This window comes from Tachypleus tridentatus, chromosome 13 (assembly GCF_004210375.1).
Source record: "Tachypleus tridentatus isolate NWPU-2018 chromosome 13, ASM421037v1, whole genome shotgun sequence".
Lineage (NCBI taxonomy): Eukaryota > Metazoa > Arthropoda > Merostomata > Xiphosura > Limulidae > Tachypleus > Tachypleus tridentatus.
Genome location: NC_134837.1, coordinates 169,562,691 through 169,588,735, shown reverse-complemented (window position 1 = coordinate 169,588,735; position 26,045 = coordinate 169,562,691). Strand labels below are relative to the sequence as shown.

Genomic DNA, 26,045 nt, shown 5'->3' with positions numbered 1-26,045 from the left:
AAATTAAAAGCAAACTCTAACAGCTTAATACTTCTCGTGTTTTAATGAAAAACTACGAAATACGTATACCTTGAAAATAAGTCGTAACGATGGGTTACCTAACAATGGAGTCACGCATGTAATAAAGTTAACTATGTATAGAAGCCTGAAAATACTTTTAAAAAAGGGGAGAAAAACCAGAGGAAATCTTCAGTAACCGCGGCACTTGATTATTTTAGGCGTAATTAAAGTAAATTCATCTAACAGAATATTTTCTTGTTTATTAGCTGTATTTTTGTGCTCCAGCTGTAACAAGCGTAGGACGCTTGAGCTTCGTTAAGTACATCAGTCGAATGAGTTTGACCTCGTGTATCCAAACTGTAATTAGTTTTCAAATCGGTTAAGAGATGGCGGAGCTATGAGGTAAAAGTGGTGTACGTGAAAAACTGTGAGCCAATGTGTTGCGGCTAAAAACTGTGTCCGATGAGCGACAGATGACGCCCTTCTTACACAACAATATTGAACGAAGGGTATATCGGTCTAGGAGCCCAATGATTCATCGAAACGTTTTTATATCTCAAAAACATAGAAGGGATAATATACATAGTCAATAACGATTCGTGAACTAATTTCACCTACACAATGAAATATGTTTTAAAAGGTTTACCACTTCGTTAGTAATGAAACTGGAGATACAGATACTTAAAATATTTTATTGTATTTCTGTAGTTTGTTGCCACCAGTGGCACAGCAGTATGTCTGTGGGCTCACGCCATAAAACAACCGGTTTTCGATACCCATGGTGGGCAGAGCATAGATAGCCCATCGTGTAACTTTGTGCTTAATTCCAATCAATCTGTAGCTTGTTTTTCTTTTCTAAAGAAATAATTTTATTGTTTTTCCATCGTCGAAACCACGATTGTTTTTACATAAAAATAATTGGATTTTTCTACAGGGTGTTCGGAAAGTCACTGTGCAGTTTTGTAATCATATTTTATTCAGTATATTTCAAGCCAGCAACTGATAGCGGTGTTTAGAAACAAAATAAGAAGGATCCAGGCCTGTATTGATGCCAACAGGGGTCACTTTCAACATTGTTTATAATTGTCATTCATATTTACCTCCTGTATTCTACATTGAAACATGTCTGTTAATAAATATACAAGTGCACAGTGACTTTCTGAACACCTTGTATAACACTATGGTACTTTTGATTTTCATGAAAACGAAATTTACTGCATTGTAACGTTACTGAGTGGAAGGAAACTCGATAGTAATTTTGATCCTTTTTTCAATGAATTATTTTTTTCCAATTGAATTTATTGTCTTAACTTACATTGTGATTAGGTACATGTTTTCCTGCTACTATAAAAAGTAAGCATTCAAATAGAAATCATGCTCGCTATAAGAAAAATAGTGATATTAAATATTTACGTGTTTAACTTAAATGTACGCTGTATATCTAGTTACTTGTGTGGTACTTTAATTGTTTTTCTTTTTTACAGAATCACACTAACAGGATAAATGGAGGGAAATCGTCTAACCAAGTGACACCGTGCAACTTATGATAAGTCATTCCATGTAACGGTGAACAAGCTCAGTTTCCATGTGTGTTGAATGTAAATGTTACTTAAATTTAAGAATATTTTAAAAATAATAATTTTCAGTAGTTTAGAGTATCAGACAATAACTGTATGACCTGAGTTGGAGGAGATGCGACGTTTTCACTCTAGCAGCCTGACCATGTTTATCTGCAGGATCTTCGTCCAGATACGAGGAAATCTGTCCAGCTCATCCTAAAGTACATACTCTAACTCTTGGAGACTGTATGTTTCGGTGTTTTAAGCAACCCGTGACATTAACATCGAGTTAAAGCCTTGCTCCTATCGGTATAAATATATGTACAGCGATAGTAAAGTTTTGGAGATCTCGTCTGTGGATTTCTCATTACACAACTTAGTTTTGTCGTGTTGCTTTTTCAGGCTGATACTGCAATGCGATGTACGTGTAAGAACGTAAGCAGCGACACACGCGTTGTGCGTAATGGTAGAAACTGTTCTCGGGGATCTGTGATGAAGTGTCAGTTTTGACGTAGGTAGAGAACGGCTATAAAAGTATATTTGGTGTTGTTTTTTTTAAATTACTTCTGTTTATCGAAGTATACTAGTCATAATGAATCAAAAGACGACAGGATGTAAAGTACCCAGCAAGATAGCTAAACCAACTTCTAGGCCGGCACTAGCTCCCCCACACAATTCTCAACTTCTTACTGCAGCAGCCAATGAAATAAGAACAGGTACGTCATATATAAGGCTCGTCTTAGTGTTTTATGTCAGCTCTGTTTGATGAACACTTTTTTCTGTCTGTCTATTTTTCTATGTTTTCGTTATTATTTATTTTTAACATCTTTACGTATTATTATTTCATCACTACTTCCAGAATTACTAAATTCGGCCAAAAGATGGCGCTATCGTTCCATGTAATTTCACGCCATTCGTTTCTGGATACTTATTTTTATTCTTAAAATTGAAAAATAGTTTCAGATCATGTGTAGTAAAAAGTAAAGTTACAATTCATATTAATCCTGTATATTCGAAAAGATGTACTCTGCTGTTAAAAGTCAATGTGGCTGAATGAGTTTAACGCTATAAATATTTAATTGTTTCTAAATGTGCGTTAGACAAAAGGTAGTATTTGTATTTAAGTAACTAGTATCGAACGTGTGGCTTTTTTGTTGTTCGGTATTAAATCTAGAACAGAACATTATCCGAGATAGCAGTTTTGTAAACTTTATTTCGCAACTTTTACTCAGATATCATTGGGATTTTAGTGAGAAATTTCATCCTTTCCTGGGAAGAAAATTGTGCCTCTTTTAAATAGTAATTGTTTTGGCTTTAACTGAACAGTGCAATATTTCAATAAATATATAAACTATATTTTGACACTTGAGATCGAGATAAGATACTTTGAGTAAATTCAGAGTGACAGCACAATTACACGTAATGAAATATATTAGGCATTCATCTGCTCAAAGCCTAATCAAAGGTTGCCACCACGTTCACACAGACAGTGTTAATCTGGTAACTTCTATTTTATACAAAAATTTTATTTATGTTTTATAGAGGCTCCATTCTCTATAGGATAAAATTCTTTAGCATATGACTATAAAGTCCGTTCATTGTAAATACTGTCAAATATTTATAACCACTCTAACTGTTCCGTGGATAATACTTTACATTTGTATTCGGTTATTTGCAACCATATATACTGTCATTTTGTAGAAGAAAGGAAAACTTTAATAAAGTTTGTTTGTTTTTTGAATTTCCCACAAAGCTACTCGAGGACTATCTGTTAGCCGTCACTAATTTAGCAGTGTAAGACTAGAGGGAAGGCAGTTAGTCATCACCACCCACCGCCAACTCTTGGGTTACTCTTCTTTCACCAACGAATAGTGGGATTGACCGTCACATTATAACGCCCCCACGGCTGAAAAGGCAAGTATGTTTGGCGCGACGGGGATGCGAACCCGCGTCCCTCAGATTACGAGTCGCACGCCTTTAGCTTTGTTTGAGCTCACAAACTTTCAATGGTCTTCATAATATTAAACATCTGGCTGATGAAGAGTTCTTAAGTGTTTGAAATCCTGTAGGCTTCAAATGTAATTTAATTGACGTGTGAAATTTTAGTCTGAAAATATCTTTTATTGTCATTATCAGATTAGACGTAAGTTTTGAATGACATGTTTATACTGTAAATTAAGACTATTATTATCATGTTTTTTTTATTTTACTCTAATAATGATTTTTGTCGAAATGAATGCAATTTCAATACGGTGAGTTTGACCAGGTGGTTAAGGTACTCGACTCGTAATCCGAGAGTCACGGATTTGAATCCTCGTCACACCAAACATACTTGCCCTTTCAGCCGTAGGGGCGTTATAATATGAGGGTCAATCCCACTATTCGTTGGTGAAAGAGTAGCCTAAGAGTTGGCGGTGTGTGGTGATGACTAGCTGCCTTCCCTCTAGTTTTACACTTCTAAATTAGGGACGTCCAGCGCAGATAGCCTTCGCGTAGCTTTGCGCGAAATTTGAAACAAACCAAACAGCTTAAAGGTAACTCGTTGCAGGAAAAATACGTATGGCTTATTACAAGCACCACAATGTAATAGCGTTTATTTATAACTTCAACTGTTTTTGTATAAATAAAATACACTATAGATTCTAACTTAAAATTAACCTTTGTCGTTTTAATAGTTAGTTTATTAAAGTGATTTTAAGTTTTAATGGTTACTTCTAACATTGTGGCTGGCAGTTGCTTTATAACTTCTGTTTAAACTGGCCAGATGGTTAGGGCGCTGGACTCGCAATCTGCGGATCGCGGGAAGGAAATCAGTTGCCGAACTTGCTGGCTCTTTCGACCGTGGAGACGTATTAACGTTACTTTCGATCCCACTATTCGTTTCTAAAAAAATGATCCTTTATAGAGTTTGAGGTGAGTAGTGTTATAACTACCTGCTTTTTTTCTAATTTGTCATTTAAAAATTGGGACGGTTAGCGTAGGTCGTCCTAAGTAGCTTTGTGAGAAATTTAACTAACTTTTCGAAGTGATAAATATTTGTATTTATAGCAAACTGAGAACAGCTTATGAAGCTGAGTAGTTCTATTGACAAAAATGTCAATCATGAAATGAACCGTAAGCCTAATATTAATATGGAGAATATAAAAACGTCAAATATAAACAGAATATTGTCAGCTTAAAAGAAGTGTACTTGTTGTTTTCATAGAGAATTTCGCGATTCCTCGATGAACTGTTTTTTAAAATGTTAATGAAAGTTCAGTATAATTAACTACGTGACACATTAAATATTACAATTTTTTAAGTTTATTGTGTGTTTACTACTAGTAGTGTCCATAATAAACAACCTCGGTCATTTTTTATCATATTAATATGTAATTCTGTAACTGTTTTTAACGCTTACAGGCTATATACATTATGAAGAAAATTACCCAGTGTTGAATAAATTGTTTGTTCCATTGACGTAGCCCGGCATGGCCAGGTGATTAAGACAATCGATTTGTAAATCCGAGGGTCACGAGTTCGAATCCCAGCCGCACCAAACATGCTCGCCCTTTCAGCCGTAGGAACGTTATAAAATGAATGGTTAATCTCACTATTTGTTGGTAAAAGAGTAACCCAAGAATTGGCGGTTAGTAGTGATAACTAGCTGCCTTCTCTCTAGTTTTACACTGTTAAATTAGGGACGGCTAATGCAGATAATCCTCGTGTAGCTGTGCGCGAAATTCTGAAACAAACATTTACAAAAATAATTTCCAACTTCACGGAACTGTGAGATAATTTTTTTTATTTTATTTTTTTTACAACTGTTGGTTAATTAATAAGAAAACATTTTTATCCCATCCACGCAAATGCCTTGTAGGTCCGAGATAAAAGAATTCAGTGGTCATTTTCATGAAGCTAATTTTTATTAATTACTGACGGCTTAATTCGCTTTAAAGAAGAATTAATAGTACTAAAAATGTTTTCTCAACACGCTTTGTAGTTTGAAGTGTTTTATCGTTATTCACCGGACCATTTCTTTCCTCTTAGGAAAAAGGTTAAAATGATGCTAATCGATACGTTATATACACTTTTGCTCTTCAGCTTTCTAAAGCTAACATTTCAGGTGAGAAAATCACGATAAAAATGTAGGATGTATTATATCGAAACTACGTTGACTCAAACATGACACTTTCTTCCCCTGAATTGACGTTATGAAGGTCAGTTGTTTAGTAATTATTCAAGAATTTCGGTTACCAAATGTTATTTATTTCTTATTCACACAAGAGTGGCATTCCATCCTCGTGTAGCTTTGCGAAATTCAAAACAAAGAAACAAAGTCAAGATGGAAACATCCTCACTATCGGACGAGTACTCTAGAATCTTTCTACCTCATCGAAATATTAGCTAAAAGCGAAAATAGGCGTTAACACCAAGAGTATCACCCGTCTCTGATCTTTCTCCAATGATATGACGCTAAAATCAGGGGTTCGATTCCCCTCGGTGAACATAACAGATAGCCTGATGTAGCTTTGCTGTAAGGAAGCACCCAATGGGGTGTTGGTTTTTAAACAAATATTACTTTACATGTTCAAATATATCTAACAAGAACATGTGTTTAAAACAGTTGTGCAATAGCATTCGACACAAAAACTCGCGATGACAGAAACCCACTTGAAGTAAAAATGTATTCTCAATATGAATGGTATGGATGAGTATTAAAACTTTAATTAAAATAAAGTACAGAACAACGTTTCGACCTTCTTAGGTCATCTTCAGGTTAACAAAAGTTTTAATACCCATACCAGCCGTCATTTAATACAAACTTTTCCGTTATATAACTTGTATAATAAACATTAATGTTATATGCAAGTTAAACTAAAAATTTTATTAAAGTTGGTGAATAGTTATTTAAATAACGGTTCTTCACGTCAAGAATGATTTCTTTCTTCTTTTTTTTTTAATGCATTATGTTTGTGAATGTATCATTAATATACTATCAAGCGACAAACAGCGGATGGATTGATTTTCCTTGTCGTACCTGACCGTCAGAAAGGTGTGCTGAATATAATTTTGAAAACTTGATTTCGATTTTTTATTTTCTTTATTTCTCGAATTTTAGCGCCTTTTGGTCGCTACGTTAATGGCCGTCACACGATTAATATCGTTGTTGGGTAACTGGGATTTCATATTTCAGCTTGCATCTAGAATAACTTGTTATCCCTTCTCCTGGGTGTAAGATTATGAAACTCGATAGCCAAGTCATTTCTCTACATATATATATTAATTTCTCACTGCGATTATACAAACATATAATCAACAACTTTAAATTTCTCTCGTTTAAACACTTGTAAGGCAAGTAGTCAACGCCAGAGGTTATTGTGTACAGAACCGTATGCAGAAAAACGTCTGTTACGTATAAATTTACTCATCTTACACGCCTTCCCAGCGAGCAAACTTAAGGCTTTACGACAAAAGTTTGTGTTAGGTCCCTTCTGTGTTCACAATGAATTTAACTTGTGGTAATATGAACACCAAGCAAAAAAAAATATCATACACCAGACGCTTTTTGACAACTGTAGTATCGTTAGTGCTAATGTGTAGAATCGCTTTTAGTATGTAATATTTTCTTTTAGTGTTAATACTAATGTTCGTACTTAAAAGTTTAATTGATATCAATAGCTGTCATCAAAAGTGTATGACAGATATGTTAGTGATTTTTTGTATATTAATTTGTTCTTCATTTACGGGTCATTAAATGTAATTAAGGTTTTCAAGAAATGCAACAATAATTTATAAAATATCACCAGCGGGCTTTTCGATTTGACCTATTAACATTATTGAAGAAAGTGGTGATTGTTATATCCCACCAGTCATGCAATTTAAGGCCCAGAAACATAGTATAAAACTATTTGCATGCAATTGAACGTGTTGAAGAATAAAACTAGTTAATAATTACTATCAAGATATAAAATGACATTAGGTAAGGTGGCCGTGCATAAAGTAGTGATCACGACCACAAACAGGTTAACAGTTCGAATCTTTGTGTTCAGTTTACATAATCTTTTAACTTTGGTTTGTTTGTAACGCGCTAGAATATTTATAAATTACTCGTATCAGACAGGTGGCAAGACTGCCTATGTAGGAATAGCTGGGATTGTTCCACGAAATGGTATTATGAATATCTCCTCACTAGGTCATCAGAACTTTACAGTACTACACAATGTTTCCTTTTATAACAATATATTTGTAATGACGGACATAATTTCTCAAAATGTCTGTAATTATTACAGTAAAAAGTTTGGATATCTTCTTTCTTCTGTTACTATTTTATTGCATGTTAATTTAAAAACCAAAACGATGGTGTCAACCAGTTTTACTGAGGCAACAGTTTCAAGAAGTTTCTGATTTTGTAAGTGTTATTTTTTTTAATATTAATAATTAGTGTAAACAGTATTATCATTACCCCTTGAAGTTAACTTTCTTACAGAAATTTGTTGTCCCTTTAAAAAGTTTAAGTACAAGGTGACACAGGAATCATCAGCCAACAATAGATAAGCAATAAATATTACAGTTGGAGCCTTGCTGTATTGAGAACTTAATGAAAGTACAACTTTATGTGTAATGAAACACTGCATTAAAAAAACAAGTAAAGAAAATCTTTTCAAAAAGGAAGTAAATGTAGGGATGGCTCATATCAATCCATCAAAAACAATGCAAACAAGACAACAGGAATGGCATGTACATCATACATAATAACACAGGCAAGAATTAACAAATAACTAATTCAATCGCAACTTAATTTCTCTTTTTATGTTAACATTCAACTATGCTGTTTGCCTGTACTATTATGTAGAGATGATTCAAATGTTGTCACTACTATCTTGTTTGTGTTTTGTACATTTCCTCACAGTGCTACCCTTCGTGCATGACATCTGGTGGATTTAAGTATACAAAATATAATAATTTAAGATGGAAGCTTTTAATATAGTGTGCACAAAAACTGATGAAACAATATTCTGATTGGTAACATAATGATATTTGAGGCTGTTACTAAAGTAAGTATACGGGGTTTAAAAAAACTTGTATTAGACTAGTTTTGTTTTAATGATTATAATGTAACTGTACTGATTAATGTTAGCAGAAGTTAATACGTGGTTTTGTGGCACAAGGTTTACAGTGAGTTCAAATGATTCTGTTGCCTGTTATAAGTAAATGAGTTAAATGTTTTTTTCAGTAAATTGAAAGACTAGATTGGTGATCCAGTACAAGTAAGATAACCATAAACTATACTGTGTGATGTTATATAGTACTTCAGGTGAATGAACTGCATGTACTTGCTTCATCCAGACCTATATGCATAGTGAGGGCAGCATAGTAAATTCCTGACTGTAGCATCAAAACTGGGACTTTGGTCACTTTAATGTCAAAGATTTGAAGATGTTTTATGAATATCTGTAAGAAATTAAAATACTTGATTCAAATACACTTCCTTCCATGTTACTATGTATATACAAGACTATAAATTAACCTTCCTGTTTTGACTGTCATCATTTTTGAATGAAAAATAAGTGCCACTAATGAAGTTGCAGACAAGTAACAAGAACAGGTTTCACTAATGAAGAATAGCCATGGCTCTTGAAGTCGTAGACAACTACCAAGAAAAAGTGCTACTTATGTAGTGTCTAGCTTGTGAAATCATAGACAATTACCAAGAACAGATTTCATTAGAAAATAACTTGGTTCTGTCCTGAAAGTTGTAATGTACATGTATCGTTACAAATAAAAATGCATTTTACTTAACTAACAATTAATGTTAAAAGAAACCTTTAATGAGCTTAAAGTTTGAACAACTGCAAACATGGCCATAACAGTCTTGATACTGTCTCTCTATGCTTGTATGAAGGTACTAGTTTTATTGGCCAGGAAGATCTATCAAGACAAACTCAAACTTTTGGCTTATAAATAAAGGCTAACTAAAATGAGATTTAGATTATATACAGAATGATACATTGCATACCAGTTTGTACTCTTATTCATATAATCAATGTACTCCCTCTGCCCTGAAAATTGTTTTAAATTTTTGTGTATGTGGAAGCTAATTTTAATTTCTAAGATAAAAGAAAGAATGTGTAGTTTACAAATCATGATTGTCTTTTGTTCTTGTAACTACACATGATTGTGAAGAAATCAGACCTATAGAGTTTTTCTTCTATCACTTTGAAACCTAGTAAACTTCTCTAGATACTGTATGATGGATGGAAAGGTTAGGTTAATATCTTAGAAGACTAAGTATTGTGGATTGTATACGTGGTGCCACATAAATCGTGTCCCACAGAGATTTTTAATAACAAATTTAAAAAGTCTACTGATTTATTTACATAAATGTTCAAATTCCTGGCCAGTTAATTTAACTCTAAGTGTTTCTGAGTTAATGGTCAGCAATTCAAACATTAATAAACAAATAATACATGTGTTTATTATTATTCACAATCTCTATGAGGTGCAACTTTTGCACCATCCTGTACTTTATTCATGGAATTTATTTTTGCTGTAAATAACATCCAAGAGAAACATTAGCACCAATAAAGCAGTTATTTCATGCAAAATTTTGATCATTTTAATGCTAACTTTTTTGGCTAAAATTAATATTGTTCATACTAGTCACAACCTGCAAAATATTTATGGTAGTTTTCACTTGAAATATTCTCATTCTGTCATTTTCATACAGACCTTTTAAATGTTGTCTTGAAGGTATTGTGTTAGATTGGTAAATCCTGGTCTATGTAATAAAAATTACATGGTCACACATTTAATTAAACTACACATTACATTAAACTGTACAATAAAGTAACTATTTTTAATAGCATACAGAGTATGAAAGAGTTATGAGTGTTCAATATATGACAGGGATTAAAGAGTTAAAAGAAAAAACTCTCATGAATAAAAGCTGCATTAAAGAAAAATAGTATTTTAAAGATATTTACAGCAATCTATGAAATGAACTGAAGCTAAGTTATTGCAAAGTAAAATAAATGTAAAGTTGAAAACAAACTTAGCTGAACATGTAGAAACACCTGAATGCGTGTTCGCAAAATGATAAGTATGTGGTCTTGAACAAACTGCACATGCATATTTTAGATCTAAAGACAAGGAAGCTCAGAAATTGTATTTAGTGTAATGTTCTTTTTTTTTTTTAGGAAATTATATGTGGCTTAAGTGTTGTTTTCTGGGGAAGTACTTTGCAAATAAAAACATTTAAAGTTAAAGTTGAATCCAGGCATATGTGATAAACGACATTGAGCTAATCATGTACTAGTTGCATTGAAAAGTTTGACAAAGCAAAAAATGGGTAAGGTGATTTTGAATTAAAAATGTCAGCATGCAGTCTGGTCTTCTCAGTCAGAGGCTTTTCTAACCATGTGAGGTTTGTAACATTTGATCGAGAAATGTGCAACAAAAAGTCAGGACAGACAAACACAAGCATATTACTTGTACATATTTTATTTTTCAACAGTCATGAGTATTTGGAATTGATAATTTAGGAAAATTGTCAAATTTCAATTGGCTGGTATACATAATTACTTTACATTTTTATTAGGAGTGACCATTCATTAAAATAGGCCTTTGTTGATTTAAAATCTATATGAAATGAATTTGAAAGTTTTTATTCTTTTTTTGTCCAAATTGATAAGGTAAATGGAAGCATAAACAAGTTTTAATATAATTATACTTACTGTATATAAATAGAAACAAAAAATTGTAGACCTAACCTTAAAATTATTACTCCTTAAAGTAGTGTGTGTTCATAATATGTTATGGTTTTATCATAATGAAAACAATTTTGACAAAATTGTTTTAATTTGCTCTTATATAGTAACTCCAAGAATAAAACATTTTTCTGTAAATGAAAATTGTAAGCAGAAAAAATTGGAAGAAACTTTGTATGTTTAGTGTTACAATTCCAATTCAGTGTATAGTTTTATGTGGTAGCATGTCTTTGTAATGTTTAGAATTACAGCTCCAGTACAGAATATAATTAACTGTTAAATGGCTGTCATCATCAACTGGTGTTTTCTATAATTGAGGCAGTTCAGTCACAATGTAGTTTACCAGTTATTGGAAAGGTATAGAAGAATGACAAGACGTAGCCTTACTGTTTCTGATAGACTTGTTGGAAAAGAAGCATTTTCTTGGTACATTTTAGAAAGCATTTCATCCTCAGAAGCTAGAAAAATTGGACAAAGACAATGCCATGTATGTAATACTATGCATACAAGAAGAAAAGAAAAGAAGGGAAAGATTGGTACTACCTGGTGTAAAGAAGTAGCTCTGTGCACTGGAAAATGTTTTCCTGGATTGCATTCCATAAAAACATTTGAACTTGTAATAAATAAATCTTTTGTGCTTTTTTATCATTTTCTTTCATATTTTGTTCAAAATTCGTAATAAAAATGCTTGATTATGTTTAAGATTTTTTTCTCACCCGTGATAAGCAGCTGCCAACAACATTTCTGCTGTTTTAAAGGTTAAGTACAATGTTATTTAGTAACTTGTCTTTATAATGTCAGTTCTTTGTTGTGACAAGTTTTAAAACATGTTAACGTTTTTAATGATATATTTATAATTGTTATTAATTTGACCAGTAAATGTAGTTAAGTAGTGTTTTTCAGTGACGAAGAACAAATCTAATAATAGATAAGATTTTTGAAAAGTGCAAACAACTTTATTAAGATGTAGTTTCCGAAGTTTAAAAAGAAACAGCAAGTCCAGACATGAAAGAAATATTTTCTTCTTATTTAAAGATTCAGAATGCAGTTTCAAAAGTGATTTGGACACCTTTTGGTGGGCATAAGTAGCTTTGAAAAACTTGTGAAATACTTGGAGAAAGACATAATGCAGACCTTATCTCAACCTTTTATTTTGAGAATTATACATTTCAGTATCTGAAAATAAAATGAAGCATTAGCTATTTGTTTGTTCTCCTTTATCTAGAGCTTATTGTAAATAAACTTACTGTATAAATAATTGTATTTTTCAGTTTATTGACAGGTTTATATTTTTTGTGACCTGTATTTCACTGTCAAAAGTATCAAATATGAATAAATATATTGTAGTTTTATGGCTTACTAAATTTATCGAAGATGTAAATGAACCTTTGGTTAGTGTTTAAAGTGTCATATAAATTTGTCTAATAGTAAGGCTTATAAAAAGCTTTCTCAACAAATGTGGATTTCTGATGGGATAGCGTTAAGTTTACAAACTTAAAATACTAAATAATGGGTTCTGTTCACCATAGTGGACACATTAGATAGTCCAATGTGGGGCTCCATGGTGGTGTGGGGTTAGTAGGCACCAAAAATTCCCTTTCTTTATTATGGATACTCCAATTAAAAATCTTAAAATAGTGAAAAAACAGTCTATAGGTACACCACCACATCTTGAAGATTCTAAGCAGCAATCCTCACCATCTGTACCCCCTGTTGTACCTCATTTTCCTATATTGCACTCACTTTCAGACAAACCTTTAGGGCAAATCACTCCCTTTTACATTCAGAAGGGACTAGAGGGATTTGCTGGCTCTCCAAAGTCAGTAAAAAACTTTGATCTGGTGACATATTGGTGGAAACATCCACATCTCAACACAGTGAATTCATGTTGCATTCAAAGGCTATTGGGTTACACCTCATGCTACTTTGAATTCATCATGAGGAGTTATTGTTGAGAGGGATTTGAAGAACATCCTAGAGTCAGAGATTCTTGCTGGTTTCTCTACCCAAGGAGTTTCTGCAGTGAGGCATATCTCCACTCGCAAAGATGGAATTATGGTGCTGACCAATGTCCTCATTCTGACATTTATGTCACCACATCCACCTGTCACCATCAAGGCAGGTTATCTTAATTGCAGAGTACGGCCATGCGTTCCAAACTCTGTTTCCAATATCAGCAGTTCAGTCACTCAAAGACATCATGTCGTGGTTCCTTGATGTATGCTCATTGTGGTGGCAAGGACCATGATGCATATGAGTGGGAAATAGACCCTCATTGTATCAATTGTAATGACTCTCACCTGTCCTACTTTCGTTCTTGTCCTAAATGGTTGGAAGAAAAAGAGGTGCAGCATTTGATAAAGATTCATAACATTACCTATCCTGAGGCTCGAAAATTGCTGTCCACCACCTCATCTCGAACATGTGCTGCTGCACTTCATTCCACAGCTACTGTGGAAGTGCAGACAGATCTCTCTGTGCCTCCTAAAGAATCATTCTCCAAGCAAATAAACTCTTTTGACCTCCATGGTTAAAAAAGTTGATGAATCAACCTATCTGACCCTTGTATATGTTCCACCAAACCCCAAGATCCACATCCTTTGGTTCCAGGTACAGGCATTTCTTCAGATCCATCTTCCTCTCTCACCCCAAGATGCAAAACAATGATTTGTTCATGTCCTCAGTCTCTGGAATCCCCTTCCAACAGCAAAGACCTGCCAAATGGACCCAGGACAGGATCCCTGTAGGTCGATTGACTTCCCTTGAATAAGGAAAGTAAGGAAAACAGATGTGGTCATAAATAGAAAGGTTCTCTGCCTAATTTGCTTATACATAAATAAAAATGGCCACCCTGATACAATGGAACTGTCGAAGTTTACGTTCTAATCTAGATGACATCAAAACACTGATTGCTTCCTATCATCCTGTTTGTCTCTCCTTACAGGAAACAGTTCTGAAACCTGCCGATACAGTCACCTTTCGGCAGTTTTCTTTATACAGAAATGACAGACTTTGTGATGGACGAGTGCATGGAGGGGTGGCACTGTTGGTGGATCAGCATGTGCCCATCCTGTCTTTGCCACTCGACATGCCCTTGGAGGCTGTAGCCATCCATGTTTCCTTGTCATATCATCATAGTTTGTTCACTCTAGCTGTCACCTGGAGAGACATATGATTAATCAGACCTTGATGCTCTCCTTGAACAGTTGCCATCTCCCTTTTTCATCCTGAAGGACTTTAATGACCATCATCCCCTCTGGGGAAGTGCTGTTATTGATATAAGGGGTCACTGTAGAGTGTATGCTCTCTAATCACAACCTTTCTCTTTTCAATACTGGTTTTTCTACTTATTTCCATGCATCTAGTTAGTCCTTTACTGCTATTGATCTCTCAGTTTGCTCCCCTTCATTATTTTCCCATTTTTCTTGGAGGGTTGACAATAATCCATGAGGCAGTAATCATTTCCCTATAATCTTGAGAGACACTGGCTGTGGTTGATGCAACCCGACCTGCGTGCCCCAGTGGAAGCTGGATCAGGCAAACTGGCCCTCTTTCACTGCTCTTGCAGAACTTGATCCTGCCATTGTCTGTAAGCCATCAATAGATGACTGTGTGGCAGTAGAAACTGACTGTATTATACAAGCAGCTGCTTAATGTATTTCTAAAACCTCGACTCGTTTTCTGGTATATCCTCATCCATGGTGGAACCTTGCATGGCACGGAAGGCTCAAAAACGAGCCTGGGATACACTTCTTAGATATCCCACACTCTCGAACCACATTGTTTTCCAGTGCTGTGCACATGCTCGATAGGTAAGACATCAAAGCTAGAAGGAATCTTGGATTAAGTTCACAACTGGCATATCCTCTACCACCAATTCCAAAATCCTTTGGGACAAGATATGAAAGATCAGTGAACAATATCACTCTGTGTCCCTCTTGATCTTGCTTTCTGATGGCCAGGAGGTAACTTATACCCAGAGCATTGCTAGTACTCTAGGTGAACGCTTTTGCCAGGTATCTGGCACTTCTGCCTCTTCTTCCACCTTCTTAGCCATCAAGACTTGGGCAGAACAATCACCTCTTTCCTTTTGAGCTGATTTTCTCTATGACTGTAATTGTCCCTTTACACTGGTGGAACTCAAACTGGCCCTTCTTCTGTCTGGCAGTACATCGGTTGGACCTAATGATGTACACTATGAGATGCTGCACCATCTATCTCCTGCTTCTCTTGTTATCCTTCTGGTTGTTTTTAACTAGATCTTGTAGGAGAATGTTTTTTCATGATACCTGGTGCCAGGCTATTGTCCTGCCTTTCTCCAAGCCTGGGAAGGATCCCAAGATTCCTTTAAACTACTTCAGTTGCTTTGAGGAGCTGTCTCAGTAAGACCTTAGAGAGGATAGTTAATGCTCGTCTTGTTTGGATCCTCGAATCAAACAACCTCCTCTCGCCCACCCAGTGTGGGTTACAATGACAGTGCACCACCATGGACCACCTGATTCGACTTGAAACATCAATCAGAGAAACCTTTCTCAAATGACAACATCTTGTATCAATATTCTTTGACATTGAGAAGGCTTATGATACAACATGGAGTTATGGCATTTTGCAAGACCTCCATATATATGGGTGATGTGGTCATTTGCTCATTTTTATTAAAAATTCCTTAAGGAACAGGAGATTCTGTGTTTGTGTGGGTTCGACACTTTTCCGTTCTTTTCTACAGGAACTTGGAGTCCCTCAGGGCTGTGTTCTGAGTGTCACACTTTTCAGTATAAAAATTAATGGCATCACCAAACAACTCCCTCTCACTGTTGCAAATGGGCTCTATTTCAACGACTTTCACAACTGATGTCAGGTTGCGAACGTGAGGTATGTTGAGTGGCAGCTACAGAATGCCCTCAATTGTCTACTGAAGTGGACCACACCAAACAGCTTTACTTTCTCTCTCTAAAACCATTTGCATGCACTTTTGCTACCAACAGGATATTCACCCTGATCCTGAATTCCATATTGGTGAAGTTGTGCTGCCTGTGGTCCCTCAGACAAAGTTCTTGTGGCTTATCTTTGACTGTAAGCTAACCTTTATACCACTATACCACACATTAAGCAGCTACGGGTCAAATGTACAAGAGCACTGAACATCCTCAGTGTCTTCTCTACCACCACTTGGGGAGCGGATTGATGTTCTATGCTAAAGATGTATCATGCTTATATTTGATCGAAACTCAACTGTTTATCACTGGTCTATAGCTCTGCCAGACCATTGGCCTTAAAGATGCTGGACCCTATTCATCATCAAGGACTTCAGCTCTGCACTGGGGTTTTGCACTTCCCCAGTTTAGAGCTTATACATAAAGTCTCATGAACCTTCTTTGCTCCTCCGCCATTTGCAACTGTCTTCACTATATGCTTCGAAACTTCGTTCCTTACCAAAACCTCCCAGCTGGGGTTGTCTTTTCCTTCCTCAATGGGCCATGCTTTTTCAGACCATATGGTCTGCCATTGCTCCTTTTGGCCTTCATATCCAGGTGCAGATAGATGAATTGGGTCTGTCCTTGGATAACATTGCTGTATCCACTGGTCAGCCCATCCCACCATGACTTATTACAGTCCCCAATTGCAACCTGTCTTTAAGTCATCTGAAAAAAGTAGACACTCCTGATTGGAAATACTGTCTGCTATTTGCTGAACATCTTTCGAACCATCCTTCCATTCCTATTTATACGAATGGTTCAAAATCTGGTGACTGTGTAGGCTCTGCCATGGTTTGTTGTGGTTTGGTGGTTGTGAGCAGAATCCCCTATACAATTTCTGTGTTTACTGCTGAACTGTAGGCTATTTCTCTTGCCCTGGATCACATAAAAGCTAAGCAGTACTCAAACTGCATGGTTTATACTGACTCGCTTAGTTCTCTACTGACCCTGTTCTCGCTAGTGTTCAAAACAGACTGGCCCATTTCTCATTAACATCTACTTCTATCCAGTTTTTCTGGATACCAGGCCATGTTGGTATTTGTGGGAACGAGTTTGCCATCAACGCAGCTAAGTCTATCTGCTCTGGCACTATCAATGCTGTACCTGTCCCATACATGAACTATGGTCCTGTATTCAAGGCTCAGCTCCATGTCAGCTGGCAGTCGACTTGGAGTGAGCAATGTAAAAACAAGCTTTTCCAAATAAAACCCTATATTGGACTTTGGCCATCTTGTTCTTGTAAGGATCAGACAGAGGAAGTTGTTCTGACTAGACTAAGCATTGGTCATTGTTTTCTTTTATCTGGAACTGATGCACTAGTGTGTAGTTTGTGTAACACTCAGATCACAATAAGCCACATGTTACTTTCTTCTCATCTTGATAGTGTTATTGGTTATGGTGACACTGTCCACCTTGGTAGCTTCTTTTAGTCTTTTGAAGGCTGTTAATCTTTTTAATGACATTTAAGTTTTTTAATATATACTTCACACCTTTTTAATGTGGCTTCCTTTAAAAATCACAGTTCATCCAGTTCAATTTAAAATTAGAAACTGACCATACATTAAGTAACTCAAAACCAGGACTGGAAAGGCCAACTTCAGGTGACTGACGGTGGTTTTTGTACTTACCTGTTAGTCTTCCTGGTGAGTTATGATTATTACAGTCATGCTACAGAAAGTCCTTTACAACTTGAATCACTGTAGTTTTTCTCTTGACATAGTAGACTAGATGTAAACATTGGTTTCATGCTATTTATTTATTTATTTTTTAACTTTGTTTTGTTTTAACTTAATTTCCTTTTATGAATTTTACTGAATTTATTGGACGTTTGGCACAGATAGCCGATCTGCTTTGTGACACAAAACTAAATCAACCAACCACTGGAAAATCCAAATATTTGATGAGGGGCAAGGGTATGCAATCTCTCTCGGATTGCTTCCTTCTTGTTTAGTGGATTTTAAACTATTCTGTTCCAATAACACAATGTGTAACTTTGTTACAGTAATTGACATTTTTTATTTTGCCTAATCCCACTAGTTATAGGAAAATGTACATAAAATCTTAAGTTAGCGACATGTTTCTTCAAAGTAGTAGCCTTATTTTAGTTTCAGGTATGAATCCTGTCACTGAACATGTTCATCCCTTCAGCTGTGAGAGCATTATATTATGGTGATCAGGCTTACCATTCATTCATAAAGTTGCCCAAGAGTTGGTGGTGGATTGCATTAACTAGTTGCTTTCCTTCCAGCCTGTTACTTGTGAATTAAATTAGAAATGGCTAGTGCAAATAGCTTTGCTCAAATTTTAGAAAGAAACAAAATACTACAATATTATCAGGTAATACCAGACTCAACATGTTAACTGTTAATGCAGCAAAAGAGGAAATTGGGTAAGATATGCAATTAAAAGCAAAATACATTAGGCTTGATTATAAAGAAATGTGAAGCTAGATACAAAAAACAAACATATATTTTTACCATGAAGAAATTAAAATGTTTATGGTTTAAATCAATGCCCTGCACTAATCTAACAAAATTTCTTTGTGTACTGCAACTGAAAAGTGAAACAAGTGCCAAAAAAAAGACAGAACATCCATCCAAACCTTAGTTGAAAACTAAACTTGTTTAGGAATTTTATTCAATTATAAATTTTGTTGTAATTTCCCACTATGCTACATTGCTGAGCAAGCTCCATAAACAGGAATGGGAAATAAAGAGTATCGAATTTCATCTTCACTTATGACAAACAGTTGGCTAAATCTACTAAGACTCACTTAATATTGTAGCATGCAAGCATTAGTGTACTGTTAGTGATGGACAACTGTCTTGAGCCTGCATATGTTGGGTTTATAAGTACAGGGCTATGTTCATCCTTGTCGTGTGGAACTTGTAATCAAATGCAGGTACTAAAATTTTAAACATTTCCATGATGTATCTGTATGTTATGTTATAATATCTACATATCAAATTCTTTATCATAAAATATTCTCATTTGCCTCCCTTCCTGGGGACCAGGTATGGCATAGTGGCTAGCATGCTTGACTGTGAATCTGGTGGTTATGGCTCGCATCCTCTTACTGTAGTAATGGGTTTGGCTCATTAGTACACTTAAAAAAGAGTGTCAGTCAAATTACTTCACATAATATATTACAGTAGCTAAGGCTTTCTGGTGGGTGATGTTACCAAAAGCTGTCTTTCTATCTAGTAGTTCTGAATTAGGGATTGCTAGCTCATATAACCCTAGAATAGCTAGCTATTCACGAAGTTAATAACAACCACACAATTTTACAATATTACCTCGCCAAAGACTTGCTTATGTAAATGAAGTATTGTTAATGAGTATCACGTTATAATTAGCTTTTCATATACCTTTAATTTTGTTTTCTGTATAGTCTGCTTGCAGCAGTATAATCACAAACTGTGAGTTGTGTGTTCAAATCCCTTGAAAGATCATGCTTGCAACATCAACCATGGTGACATTATTAGAGGGTGAATTCTATTTGTCTTCCCAAGAACAATCATAAGACAATTTGAATGTGCTGCATTGTAAGGTATAGTTGCATGTAGTTTTTAAATGTTTTGAAATGTGTGAAGTTTTAGAAGTGAAAAAGAGGGGTTGAAATATCTTAATAGGTAATTGATGTTTCATCTATTAACAGTGTTTCCTTTTATCTGTGGCATGTGGAAACCAAAAATGATTTACTTTGCACATTCAATGTTTGATTTGAGTTGATTAAAATCAACCAGATCAGTATTCAAAACTCAACTTTACAATTTTTAGTGAGATATTTGTAGATTACCTAATTTACATCATTGGTTTATTTGGATGAAGTATGACGAGCAGTGTTTAACTGTGGGTTAACCTTCGATTCTTTATGAAGTTTATCATTACATAGAACATTCTTGTGATATTCATATTCAGTACAGAACTTAACCTCAATATAACCAAGCTGTAAGAGCTAATGTAATTGGACTAATATTTGTGGATTTCTATATTATTAATTTTATTTATTAAACTTACATTTGATTTGTACAGTATAGAGTGGGAATATAAATTATGAATCATCACAAGTAGTATTATTTTAGTGTATGTTTCATGCTTTATATATTATAAGGAGTGCTTTATATTAAAATTATTTTGGAGTACCACCATGTAGTTACAACATGTCTCTTTACAGTAGCCATTTGTAAAAGGCTCTGTTGTGAAGCTGTCATGTCCACATCTATCCACTCTTTCTTGCTGCTATCCATGTTTTAGCTACCTGTTTCATTCTCCAGCAACTTGAGATGTGCAACAGTTGAATGGATATGTCATGGAAGCAACTTTTATGGAACCATGAGGTGAAAAACTGATGGTGTGTGTATGTGCCTGTATATATAGAAACACCCTAAACTCTGACAAATACCAGCATGGTGTAGCATCAGAAACAGAACATCTGTTCCCAAGTTAAAATATTTGACACATTTAACACAGAATCATTCTATTAGATTCTCCCGAGATTCATAAGTTGTATTATTTTAGTTGCACAAGAAAGCAATAACGATAACTTCACGATATTGATAGTGGCATGTGGCTGTGGTCACAGTGCCTTGAATTCATGTTTCTTACTTGTTACAAGACCCCTGACTTTGCTTTAGCATTGATAGTGTATGATATGGTGTCTCTTTCTGGATGGTCCTACTTGGTACTCTAAGTCTATGTATTCCTCTGTTTTCTGTTGCCATTAAGTGCAAGGGATATACCTGTTCTGGAAATTTTGAGTATCTCATCTAAATACATCTTTATGATTTGAGCATAGGAATATTTTGCATTGGTAAGTGCTGTTATGTAACATTTCTAAAAAAAAAGCACAAAACAATATAAAAAAATCTACTTCTGATACATTTTTATGCACTGTAGTTGTCACATAATTTGTTAATTTACACATTCAAAATCATCATTTTGTATGACAAATCTATTTGTAGTTGTAGTCATAATACTTGATGACTGAGGGTACTAAGCTAAAGGTGTACAATATTTTGAGATCAATTATAGTTAAAGGTAACACAACCATTAAAAAACAAGTAAAAGACCAAACAAAATTATTTTAATAAATACTCTTTACTTACTGATTTTCATTCCCTGTTAATATGACCATACATTGATTTAAAAAAAAAAAAAGTAAATGCCAGTTGTTGGACCATATACCAACCTTCACTTCTCTGAAGACCTTGTTACATTAGTATCATTAAGATATGATTTTTATTTTAGTCAGAAACAAGGACAGCAAAATCATTGATAAAAAATTTGCAATGTAAGTACTGTGGCTTGTATTTTGTATAAAGTAATAAATAACGTGCAATATTGAAATAAATACACAAACATTTTAATTAAGGCCATTCAGTGACCATTAACATGTTGACTGTTTTGAAATTGCAGTGTCATCTTCACAAGTGGTTGGAATACATAAATGTAATATAGCCAATAATATTCGTGAATCCATGTATATAATTAAATAAAAAAACTTCTTAAATAGAGAAAAGGGTGAGGCTAATATCTGTGTAAACATGTGTGAATGATATTCTGTAAAAAAAAGAAAGGCGGGAATTTCAAACCTGTAAATAGATCATATGACCTATTTAACAACGACAACAACAAGAGTATAAATAAGGCACGATTATTTGTCTGTCATTTAACTTTTGAAGATGGCTTTGTAATGTGGAAACGTTTCGTCAACATGTTAGTGGTCATAGAAAGGTTTTAACTAAAATGTTTTTAATTGTGTACCTATTTTAACGTGGTGTTATTTATTTTAACATTATACTTACGAGCCAAGAAATATGTATACTTAAAATCATTTTTAAATTGTGACATCAATTTCATTTTATGCTTTAATACAAAATATTGTGACAGAAAGTTAAAATGATTATTTTTATAAAGCTTTATTTAATGAAGATATCGTTATTGCTTTCTTGTGCAACTAAAATAATACAACTTATGAATCTCGGGAGAATCTAGTAGAATGATTCTATGTTAAGTGTGTCAAATATTTAACTTGGGAACGGATGTTCTGTTTCTGACGCTACACCATGCTGGTATTTGTCATAGTTTAGGGTGCCTATATATATATATATATATATAGGCACACACACACACACACACACCATCAGTTTTTCACCTCACGGACAAGTTAGCAAATTCGTACAAAAAGAAAAATAAAGATTAGAAAATTTTTTTGATTTCATACACCGAAAAAAAAAACTCAGCAGATTTTTTATGTCGCTGTGAGAGAGATGAATAGAAACAATTTTTCCGACATCACATGCAGGGAAAACTTAACACTTCATTAGGGCATTTAATGTAATCGATTTTACGGTGTTTCATTTTCTGTATTCTTAATTTCTTTAAGAGTACGTTATTATAAGTCAGACGTCCTCGTAATGCATGCTCATTTTAGCTTGCTATTTGTTTCTGTGAATTGGTAGGTTAATGTTTTTGACTGGACTTTTAAAATATACCCATTAATACTTCACTATTATGTACGCTTCCTACAAACACTAAACATTTTGATAGAGACCAAGAGAAAATTTGAATAGATACAAACAGTGACGAACTGTTTTAAATAAAATTCATAATTAAATTTGGCCGTTCGTTGTTGGACTAATTTCTAGAGGTCATTGATCACGTTTTGGGTCGCAAAATCACGTTATCCTCTTCAAGTCCTTATGTACGTTATAAAACTGACGATCAAATCCTGCTGTGAAGTGATTTGTTTCTTAATATAAATAATACTTTAAACTGTCGGTGCTTCGTGAAATCCCGTAATTACACAGTTGAGGAAAACAGAGACGATTGTAAGTTTCAGTTATTTCATTTATCACTGCAGTTCGTTAGTGGTGGATTCTGTTGATTATGACTTTCATTAAGACAAGATGGAAGTCATAATCAACAGAATCCACCACTAACGAACTGTAGTGATAATTGAAATTACTGAAAACAGGTTTCAAGAGCTGGTATCTGACACTAGATAAATTGATCGATTTATTTTTGATCGCGCCATTCGGCTCAGTATCTTGCACTCGAAGTGTTTGAGTATCGTGTGTTATGGAATAGGTTTAACCCACTTAGGTTTAAACTCGCGGTCATTGAGACGCCTCGCACGACCACCAATTTCATTCAGAACTCTATGTACCTAACGGGCCCAGGATGGCCAGGTGGTTAAGGCACTCGACTCATAATTCGAGGGTTTGCGGATTCGAATCCCCTCACACCAAACATGCTCACTCTCTCAGCCGTGGGGGCGTTATAGTGTGACGACGGTGAATCCCACTATTCGTTAGTAAAAGAGTAACCCAAGAGTCTTACATTGCAAAATTAGGGACGGCTAGCGCAGATGGCCCTCGTGTAGCTTTGCGCGAAATTCAAAACAAACAAGCAGCTGGCTCAAAAACCTGAAAGCTTTTCTATAAGAAAAACACAACACAAACAAACGTACATAATGTGAAACGTGCTTAGTCAGGCAGGTCACTCAATTTGAAATAAACAGCACTGCTTTTACATTTCGTGAACTTTCTATATTCAAATAAAAAATACCATAACCAAATAAAAGTACGTCAATATAGTTTTATACTTTTCTCACGAGAATTTTCGAATTGAATACTTGTTAAAAACGTCATTAAGAGAGGGAGAAGAGATTGTGTATGTGAGGTGTGCATACACTTGAGAATTGTAGTAAACTGTAGTCCGAGTCCTGTGATAAATTAATTTGGTCATAAAATATATAGCTTTAAGTGACGGATGCCAACGCTTAGCAGTGAACTGGTGTGCAATCATGTTTGGAATGTAGTGTCGTAGATATCACAAGACTATTGCACATGTGCATCCGCAGAAATTTTTCCATGGAGGTGGTAAAACAGTTCGAGTTGAATTTTAAAAAAGCATACACATATGCTAAACGAATGAAGAGAGAATGTTTCTTGATGACGAGAAACCCACTTTAAATAAAAATGCATCTCGAACCGCTAGTATGGGTATAAACTTTTATTAATAACCAGAAAACAATGTTTCGACCTTCCTAGGTCATTTTCAGGTTAACAGGAGTTAACATCAGTAAAAGTATTAATACCCATGCCAGCCGTTCTGAGTTTCTCATTTTCCCGGGGGTGGGGTGAAGTGCCCCACCACCCATGGCGAATGCATAGGCTTGAATAAGTTGGATCTTTTAGATTTGTTGTGAAATATGTTTAAGTTGTTCTAAACCGTAAACGCAATAATTTAAGGAATTTAAACGTATTTCACAAAACAACTTGTACAAGCATTTATAATATTCTGTGTACTTGGGAGTACAGAAGGTTGTGTGTTTTATTTATTGAAACAATTCCGGATTTATAAATTAGCAAGTCACGTGAATACAACGGCCAATATTAAGTCGTGATGGAACGGTACCAGTCACATTTTTTTGACGTTACTTGGTGTTTCTTGTAGGTAGTGTGATGCCATCAAAAACTGGTAGTTTTTGGAACGTTATTTTGGGAAGAATGTGTGTGAGTCCTTTCTGATGAAAATATTCATGCACTCAACTCATAAAGATGAGTTCATATGTAGGATCTAGAAATTTCAGAATGGGGATATGATTGGTATTTAAAGATATTTGAAAACAAAGTGTGACGAATTTTATCGTATATCTTTTTTAATATCGATTTTTGTTTAAGATAAATTTATATTTAGAAATGTCCATAACTTATACTGCTAAATTTGGATTGCGAAATTCCCGCCTATTCATTAAAATTGTAGAAGATTATCGAATGTCGGAATCAACAGTCTAAGTAAACATTAATGTATCGTCTGTACTGTTGTCTGAAATGAAGTTTCACGAAACTCCTCACGTTTATAAATATAATCAACGCGACGCGCCAAGAGATTGTGTGTGTGTGTGTATATATATACCTGTATATTTGAGGTGCTATAAACTCGGCAGCTATAACTGTGAGCAATATAATACTTATTAATCAGGAACTTGATTAGGAATTTCTTTAGATTTCGAAAGTTCGAAACCAGATAGGAGACTTAGTATTACTTGTAAGTTAGTAAACCTTTTGTATGCAGATGGTTATTCGTAATAACAGCTACTGTAAATTGTGTTAGTTTGTGTAGTAAAAATATATTTGTATGAAAAAAAAAAAGATAAAGGTTTGTATCAGTCTTGTTGGCAAGTGTAAATTGGATACTTATCGACATTTATTTAACTTCTAAATCTAAATTATCATGTAACTCAGTTTGAGGCTCTTCGAAATTGTAATGCTTGGCAAAACGAACATGAATCAATACAATAGACTAGGGTCACCCAGAAATAGATCTGCAGCAAGTCGTACCCCAGGCGTGGTAAAGAAAGTGCGGCATATTGTAACAGATGATGGTGAACGAGTACACAGTTCGCTAACAGAAGTCGTCTGGTCTACGTGCCCCATGCAACAACAGTACCCAACAAAATCAAGAAGGATATTTGGGAAAGCAACACATATCGCGGATACACAAGTTGCTTTCAATATCCATTCAACCGCTGCATCTCTCAAGCAGCTGGACAGTAAAACGGGTATTCATACTATAGCATACAAAAACATGTAGGTCGAGTACCGATCAGGTTGTTGAAACGAATGTCGGGAAATCATTGCCCTCATAAACTAAGTGCATAATGGAAAACATGCTGGAAGGTATGGTTTGGTTATGGCATTCTTGGGTCGGGCGGGACCTTTTTAAATAGAAACTGCACTGAAGAGCCATCA

General features: G+C 34.9%; 1 protein-coding gene across 8 annotated transcripts in view; it reads left to right on the top strand.

The window, feature by feature from the left end:
* Window positions 1–26,045, top strand: part of LOC143240774 (uncharacterized) — an 84,116-nt gene that overhangs the window by 13,578 nt on the left and 44,493 nt on the right. For 7 of the 8 annotated variants that reach the window (XR_013021950.1, XM_076483796.1, XM_076483798.1 and 4 more), the window contains exon 2: window positions 1,485–2,275. Coding sequence is in view for 6 of the 8 variants with exons in the window: in XM_076483796.1 (XP_076339911.1) it covers window positions 2,152–2,275 (124 nt within the window). In the remaining 2 variants the exon portion in view is untranslated. Of the gene's footprint in view, window positions 1–1,484; window positions 2,276–4,323; window positions 4,473–26,045 lie in introns of those variants that run through there. The other variant, XM_076483800.1, reaches the window with a different exon arrangement.